This window comes from Limulus polyphemus, unplaced genomic scaffold, assembly GCF_000517525.1.
Source record: "Limulus polyphemus unplaced genomic scaffold, Limulus_polyphemus-2.1.2 Scaffold7088, whole genome shotgun sequence".
Classification (NCBI taxonomy): Eukaryota; Metazoa; Arthropoda; class Merostomata; order Xiphosura; family Limulidae; genus Limulus; species Limulus polyphemus.
The window spans coordinates 21,733-31,094 of record NW_013672698.1 but is presented as its reverse complement, the minus strand read 5'-3'; the positions used below and the strand labels follow the sequence as shown (position 1 = coordinate 31,094).

The window sequence follows — 9,362 nt, the reverse complement described above, 5'->3', positions numbered from 1 at the left end:
AACTTTGCAATACACTTAATTTCCACAGTCCTGCTATAATTTACAACGAACGTCTCACGTGCTCCACTCAACAATACGTCTCTCTCTCTGTCCGCAGTTCAATTACACACATTGTTGCCGTCATTTCTTGGCCATCTTATATAAAAGAATATGTAACCGCTCAAGCATTCACGAACCTTCGAGAATATGACGTGTTACTAGCATCACGTGACCCCGCTGTCGTAACAGTACTTTTGTTTTTTCAAATAATTAGCAAGTAACTAAGAACATTTATGGTTCAGTTGTGATTCAATATACCTAAGCACATGTTTGAATTTTTCCAACATGTTTTTCTTTATGGTAATTACTACTTCAGAGACTTTAGTTTGATATATCCAGAAAGTATAAAGTGCAGGTTAATTTCCAAAAATGTCCATAACAATGTTTATACTTAATCTTATGTAATATCAACAGTGGCAGCACCAACACCAAAAATTTGGGGGAGTAAGCCAAAATTTTTTGGGCAAAACAAGGTGTCTTATACTTAAATGTATGCTAAATTACATTCAGCCAACAAAAAATACTTTATATTGAGTTTGGAAGTCCCAAAGTACTCATAGACCTTGGAAAAAATCAAAAGGTTTTTGACCATTCTAGCTTATATAGCTTTGTATGGGGGGATAACAAGTCCCTTTAAAAGTGGATGGATGAATAATGTTCTTTCCAGCATTATTTAATTAAATAAATAATTATTTAGTGCAGTAGCACTATTAGTATGAAAAAGTATGGTTAAAGGGAATACCTATTATTATAGGAAATATCTGGTTGCCTTATAGCATACAGGAAAAAAAACATACCGTAAAACAGTAGTGCTCGTGTGATCATGTTTTCCTGTCAGGAACGTCGAGAGCCAGCACAGGCCCCGGGGCAAACATCCTCGTCAGGCCCCCTTTTTTTACACTGCTAAATTAGGGACGGCTAGCGCAGATAGCCCTCGTGTAGCTTTGCGCGAAATTCAAAAACAAACAAACAGAATACCAACAGCATGTAATACATTACAACGGTTTTACTTGTTTTAATACAAAATTATTTCTTTAAAGTGAGCCAAGGTTTTGTTCCTCGAGATACTATAGAATGACTAATCTAAGCTTCAGTGTTTTAAGTTGTTCCTCTGTAGAAAGTCCCGGATTTTAATCTGAGTAATAGGTAAAAATAATTATATAATCACTGGCACTGGCGAAACCTCAACTTTATAAGAAATATAAGTATCACATTCTGGAAAAGTTATTATATTTCTGTTATTACTTTAATCTCCAATGTGTACATGTAAGTTCCCACAGCATTTTTTTTCTTTTATTTTATATACAAAAAAGTTTAATTTTTATATTTAAAAAAGCACGTGAAGTATTTATATATAGAAGCCTATATATATATAGGCTTCTCTCCATATATATAGTCACGAGCGATTAGTGACTGCACGCTAAGTAACATCAGATCTCATTAGATAAGTTATTTCATCGAAAAGAGGTAGTTATAATAAAATCATGTGCGTATGTCTACTTCCTTTCTGCTTGCAAAGAACACTTAGTTTTACAACACACTCATTGTATTGCTATATCCAAAGTTTCTTTATTTGGTTTGTGTTTCTGTCAATAATTGTCCTTAATTTTCAAATAATAGACTAAAGAGAAAGTAGCTAGTCAACAGCATTCATTGCTAACTCTTGGGCAACTCTTGTCTGATCAAAAAGTAGGCATGTTTATATATTATTAGCACCCATAACTCCAAAGTGCGAAATCCAATTTTGTAACAACAAGATTTTAACCAAAGACCTGGCACGCTAACCACTAGGTCACACCCGTCCCATATTTAAGCAAAATCTCGATTGTAGTTGTATCGCTTTTCTATTTTATATCAGCAGCAAATAAACATTTTAACAATATGTTTTACTTTATATTATATCAGCAGCAAATAAACATTCTAACAATATGTTTTATTTTATAATATCAGCAGCAAATAAACATTCTAACAATATGTTTTATTTTATATTATATCAGCAGCAAATAAACATTCTAACAATATGTTTTATTTTATATTATATCAGCAGCAAATAAACATTCTAACAATATGTTTTATCTTATATTTTAAGGTATATTATTATATCTGATATCACAACTTTAGAGTTTCATTTACAACCGCTAAAATGGTGCATACTCATGAAAGTATACAATGACAAATTGGAAATTTACTTTCAAACTAGTAAAACATCTGTTTTCCGAACACTAGCAAACCTCAACCAATGGCACAGTTTAAATCACTTCCACGTTTGCTCTCAAGAACGAATGACCTTTAGAGTTTTAGATGAGGTCAATGTCCTAGTTTGCTGCCATCAAGATGACACCTTGAGCACACATCTTTGTGATAAATTGGACTGTCCTCTTGCGTATGAAAACAACATTGAGGGAATGTTTGGGAATTAGAAACATAATATCATATATATACACATGCTGGCCCGCCGACGGGGGGGGGGCAACTGCCCAGGGGCCCGGGCGAATGAAACCTGGTTATGCCGTAAAGCCCACAAAGGATCTTTAGGCTATATCTTCATTTAATGATAAAAACAATAGTTTTTGGCTTTTCTTTGCACATAGACGCTTGATACATTAAGAACGACCGAAATAATAATTTGAGTAATAATTAATATGCATTTGTTACTTTATAGATTTAATAGATATTTGTTGTTACTTTATTAACGTTTTCCCGCTTATACTGTGAGGTAAAAACGGCTGCTGCTATGATTTTGTCTAGTTTATGACCTCGTTGCTGTCCTAATTTAAGATCTTCTTTTTAATAAATTATTAAAATGTTAAAAAAGAGAGAGAGAGCTACCAGATTACGGTTTGTTTTTGTTTTTGAATTTCGCGCAAAGCTACACGAGGGCTCTTTGCGCTAGCCGTCCCTAATTTAGCAGTGTAAGACTATGGGGAATGCAGCTAGTCATCACCACCCACCGCCAACTCTTGGGCTACTCTTTTACCAACGAATAGTGGGATTGACCGTCACATTATAACGCCCCCACGGCTGAAAGGGCGAGCATGTTTGGTGTGACGGGGATTCGAACCCGCGACCCTCAGATTGCGAGTCGAATGCCTTAACCACCTGGCCATGCCGGGCCCAGAGATTACGGTTAAAACCGCTTAATGAGTACTGGGTTTGGTATTATATCGCAGTAACACTTATTGTAATTTGAAGTGCGTAATTCTTTGTTGTTCCATTACGGATTTCCAGTAAGAAATAAGCACAATAGCATTTTAACTACAGTTTATACTTGGCATGGCCTGGCTGTTAGGGCACTCGACTGACAAACTGCAGATCGCTGGATCAAAACTTGACGTCAAATATTCATGCTCATTCAGCCGTGGGAGCATTAAAATGTGATGGTCAATTCTACTATTCACTGGTAAAGAATAGGCCACGAATTGGCAATGAGTGCTGCCCGCCCGTTCAAAATAAAGAACGGTGGCAGGTACCATTATCAACTGCGCCATAAACGAATACAGTTTGTTTGTCTTATCTTAAGTACTATTTGTACGAGTTATTCGTAATATAGCAACTTTTGAATATACAAGCCACAATACAGCGGTTATAATTCGTTAAAAGGTAATAGGTGTAATATTACTTGTTTGTCGGGTCAGGAGTGACAATGTCAATAGAACGGTTGAGCTACACAATAACTCTGGACACGTCCCGTACTTTCAGCTTAGGGGGAGTTATAAGGGGGACAGTCAATCGCGTTGTTCGGATAAGTGCAGACATGTAGGGAAGTATCACAAATCACTGTTGTATACCGCTGCCAACAAGAACTTATCAGGCTAGCTATGTTGGAACATACACTATAACCTTCCTTCCTCGTAGATGACTACATATATATCAGTAGTATTGTGATGTCGTATAAAAATATAGCACACATTAATATATATATATACTACATTCATTAAGTTACTAAATATATATATATTTGTAGACGCAAAAGGCCCGGCATGGCCAGGTGGTTTGGGCGCTCGACCCAAAATCTGAGGGTTGAGGGTTCGAATCCCCGTCCCGCCAAACATGCTCGCCTTTTCAGCCGTGAAGGCGTTATAATGTGACGGTCAATACCACTATTCGTTGGCAAAAGAGTAGCCCAAGAGTTGGCGGTGGGTGGTGATGACTAACTGCCTTCCCTCTAGTCATTGTTGATAGTCTTTTGTGAGCGGTTATACTGAAAATAAACGTGAATATAAAGTACGTTTGTACGCTTTCTTCACTGCTGGCTACTATCTGTTCTTTCTTACTTTGTATGAAATTTTAATCATACCTATGAAAGAATATTTGTTCTTGTTTTTAAAAGGTACCTTGAGAGATTTACCAGGACCGAATGATTGGTTAATACTAAACATCCAGGAAGTGGGGTACTATCGTGTCAACTACGACATTCATAACTGGAAACTGGTAATAAACCAACTGGAGAAGGACCACAAGGTACGTATTGTCACATACAAACAAGTCAACCGGCCATTTCAAATGGCATATTGTTTTATCAATTTGTTGAAATCTAGCATTGCAGTAGCGAATACGAGCGTCATAGCTCATGGCTCCACAAATGGCTAGATCCTTTCCGGAATTTAATTGTTAGCGAGTTACATCGAAGTTGGAATCCTTCATCGGGAAAGATTTATTAGTAAAAATCTGTGTTTGTTGCTTTATTTTTGACCCATTTATAAACAGAAAGCTCTTAGTAGCTTTTTTCTCATGTCGTCACCAGTCGTACCAAACATTTGGGATATAAAACGTGACGAAGCTTTACAAACAAAACTGCAACTAATTTTTGTCATTTTACGAAGATCCTATTCATGTCATTTTAAATGCGTTACTATGTGGGCGGGTGTGGCCTAGTGGCTAACGTGTTCTGGTATGGATCATTAAACTCTAAGGTTTGAGCTGCCATGCAATAAAACATTTCACATTTTCAGATGTGGATGAACCATAGGAATGCTAGTTAATCCAATTATTCCGTTCAAAACTGACAATATCCTTTTGGCAACAGTGCTGCTGATTGGTTGTCTTCCGACTGGTCAGTAATTTAAAATAGTAATATTTGAGATATAAAGTTACACGGCGTTTAACAGGAAAGCTATGTGGAAGCAATATTAGCCTAAGCAAGCTCCATGAATTAGTTAATCGAATGACATGGACCATTTATAGATTGCTTACTAGTTGGAGATTTAACAAACTTGCCTCAAAATGTGTTTGTTTTAATTTAGTACTCAAATAAAGAGTCTAACTGTTATTTTAAGGAATTCATTACAGATATTTTGTTGCACTTTTGCAACAGAAAAAAAAAGACGGTGTTTTTACTCACCAGTGCATGACATGAAGTCAATTTAAAGTAGACAGTTTGAACAAACGTCACCATCAATTTATTGTCAGTTTAACTGGACTATTTTAAAGGGTTTCAATTCATATAATAAGGTTCAGGCTCTTAGAGTTTAAGCGTTATATATTTAGTAATTTAATCTTTCTTTTTAGTCTTTCAGCAATGCAGCCCAACTTGTATAATTAGTAATGATACTGAGCAAAATGAAACAGACAAATATACTTCAAACGCAATAAATTCATTCATTTTGATTAGAAAGTCACAAGGATCAAGTTGAGAGTGAATTGGTCGAAAATATGATAAGTCTTATTGTGGTATTTTATCATTCATGTTGGCGGAAAATGTCATAAGCATTAATAATTATATATATATATTCTTGATGTAATTAATATTTTCCTTTTTAGACAGAAAAAATGGAACTTATGTAACTTAAATTTTAGGATTGTATTACAGAATTTTTCTACATTTTATGATATGCATGCACTGTATCCCTTTTCATCCGCGCTAAATAAATCTTGTGTTGTTATGTAATGTTAAACATATGTTCAAAATGTGCATGGATTTCTGAAGCGTAAAACTTCTGGTGTAATATCGTATCACAGTATTATTATTTTTTTGATGGAATAACTATAAGATTTTTTGATGTTCAAGCCACCTAAGTGTGTGTGTTTTTATTAGGCCTGCATGCCATGCTCTGAATGCTAAGATTAATTAAAAATAAAGTTACACGCTGTAGTGAAATAGACAGTAACACACTATTTTATAATTGAAGATATTAGTAAGTAAAAGTTGGACCGAGTATGACCTAATAACTGGTTTCTCAGACTGCGGATCGAAAATGCAAGGCTTGAGACGTGATGTTTCTGAATATGCTTCACATAGGCAGCTGTGGGTGCGTTATAAAAGAGACAGTCAACCCCGTCATTGTCTATATTAAATAGAGTTTAACATCATGTTCTACTGTCTGGCTGTTTTTGTTTTAATTAGGGATGGCTATACCTGAACCCGTAGAGGTCCCTTACCTAGCCGCCTAGACCATTTATGCATAATTACAATTTATATGTAAAGGTTTTTGAAAGTAACAAAAATTGGTTCCATTAGCAGTTTTAAATTAAAGTGTTTTACTCGCTGCTGATTTAAGAATTAATAACACCATTATAAAAAACACCCACATCAGTGTTCTTTCCATCGTTAGTTTAATTAATTCTCCTTTTGGGAGTCTGTATTGGCAGATGCAAGTAATGGATTACAAAGAAATAAGATATACAAACCGCCCACATTAATGTGTTTTCATAGTTAATTTAATTAATTCTCCTTTTGGGTGTCTGTAGTGGCAGATGCAAGTAATGGATTACAAAGAAATAAGATATACAAAAGTTGAACAATTTGCATGTAGAGTTATCATGTTATGATCCTACGTATTTATTTCCAGGTCATTCATGTTGTTAATAGGGCCCAATTAATGGACGATGCCATGGACCTCGCCAGGTAATTTGTACTTATATATTAATTTGGTAGATATAGGTATATAATAAATTATTTTATTATACACGGACTTTAAATGTCAGTATTATTGGCTTAACCTTTCGATTGCACATTATAACAACCAGTATATGCTTATTTTGATGTAAAATTATGGAACTCAAGTACGCTAGCCTTCTTAACTTTAAATTTTGAGTTTCACTGATTTTTATTATTTTCATGTATCAGTGATCATAGATACATCTTGCAATTTACTTTTTCTGTAACCAATAAAGTCTCAAATTATTCTTTTAAAGAAATAGATAACTTGAAATTGCATTTTGTTGAACTTTTAATTTCTTTAGTGTTCACACTAAAACCACTCAAGTAGAAAATAACCACGAAATATTATCTATATTATATCTAAGGGCATCAGAAAAATATAATTTAAACCTCAATATTAAGAGGTACATTAAGCTTTAAATATATATGTTTAATCTCAAACTTTATTAATAAACAGTGATCTAATTCAGAGAAGAAACTAAAACTGGTATTTTCAGATTGTTTATTGGATGTTAAATAAGAAAAAATACAATATTTTTCCCGTAAAACAACAATAACAACTAAAAACATTTTTTTATAATTCTAATCCTCGGAGAATGGAATTTGTTGTTGCAACCAACGAGTTTACTAAATGTTCTTTCAAAACACCAAGTTAAATAGAAACTAATTCCTTTTTGCTTGTTTGTTAAGAGTTATATCAAAGTGTTGTTTGTATATTTATCCTGTTCCTCGGTGGGTCAGCTGTAAGTTTACAGACTTATAGCGCTAAAATCCGGGGCTTGATTCTCCACTGTTGACACAGTTAATAGCGCAATGTGACTTTGCGCTAACACAAACAAAGTATTTATCCCAGATCCGAACAAATGGATCACGTGGTGACATCATACTTGAGAACACTTTAATTATGTTGGAGAAGATTCACAAATCTACGACCTGAATAAGGCTGTATTTGATTACTATGAGACAACTCTTCCCTAGCGTTTTTTACATTTGTTAGCGATGAAAATAACAGAAATTCTTGGAAATGTAACTCGTTATCTTTGACCTACATTCATTTCATTCAGCTAATTACAAGTAGTATTTTACATAATGTAATAAATCAAACTCCTAGCTCAAATCACTATCAAACGCTGTTTTGTTTTTATTAAACTAAATGATAACGATTCTTTCTTTTTGGATAAACCGTAAACATAATTTCTCAGAGAAAAGCCCCAGTATGTCTGCGGACTTACAACGCTAGAAACCGAGTTTAGATACCCATGGTGGGCAGAGCACAGATAGCCCATTATGTAGCTTTGTGTTTAACTACAAAAATAAAAAAAAACTCAGAGAAAATAAATGAGATGTATTTTATTTTGTCGTAAAACTATGTATGGTATGGCCTGGTGATTAGGGCACTCAACTTGCAACGTGCGTGTCGCGAGTTGGAATTCTTACATCGAACATGGTCAACCTTATCGCCATTGAGGTATTATAATGTGACGGTCAATCCTACTAGTTGCTAATGAAAGAGGAACTCAAAAGTTGGCAGTGGGTTAGGGACGGTTAGAGCAGTAACGTACCCACACACCTCCGAATTGCTTTTGATTTTTTGAGGCGCTGTAACGGGACGTGAATTACTGAATCTCAGCTCCTCCGTTTGGAGACAAAGGTGACGTTCAGGTGATGGTCGTCTAGCTCATTGATGACAAAGGTGTCGTTCAGGTGAGCAAACGAACAAATACAACTCCCCTACTAATAACAAATTATGCAATAACTTTCGGGACGAGAGGAGGGGGGAGAACGGAAAATTTTCCAAGTCTTTTTCTTGCTTTTACCGCTTCTCTATGTATGTAGTGAATTGAGAAATACCGTTTTTGAAAATACACCTTTCATATATATATAATATTCTAAAATATGGAATGTTGGCTTAATCACTAACACTAACATTCAGAAAATATGTAAGTTTATTTGACAAAAGAATTGTATACGTCTTAGTTTGTTTTTTTAATGCTCAAGAATACCATTAGGGGGCAATGCAGGTGAGTACACGATGAACTAAAGTTTATTTATCTATAGTTAAACACTACACAACGGGATATTTGTATTATGCTCACTACGGGTATCGAAACCAGGTTTCTAGCGTTATAAGTCCGCAGACTTACCACTGTGCCTCCGGTGGTGGTGGATGGGTGGGGTATAAACAAAGGTACTTTTTAGTATGGAAATCAGTGTGTTTGGAATAACACTATTTTCAGATACTTGTAATTTATGTGTGAAAACCCACAATAAAATTATATTTTATAGATTATCGCCTGGCTGTTTTAAAACATTTTATGAGTCAGCAGGGATCTCAATATTCTATATATAATAGTTTAAAATTAACATGTCCACTAAACTAACCATCAATTCTTTAGGATTTCTGTGAACAAATGAAGCTAATTATATATATATATATATATAT

At 34.7% G+C, this 9,362-nt stretch overlaps 1 protein-coding gene across 1 annotated transcript in view; it reads left to right on the top strand.

The window, feature by feature from the left end:
• The window catches only part of LOC106474335 (aminopeptidase N-like), a 31,749-nt gene that overhangs the window by 12,383 nt on the left and 10,004 nt on the right, over positions 1-9,362 (top strand). The window contains exons 3-4 of the mRNA XM_013935025.2: positions 4,370-4,500; positions 6,828-6,883. Of these exons, the coding sequence (XP_013790479.2) occupies positions 4,370-4,500; positions 6,828-6,883 (187 nt within the window). The remainder of the gene's footprint in view (positions 1-4,369; positions 4,501-6,827; positions 6,884-9,362) is intronic.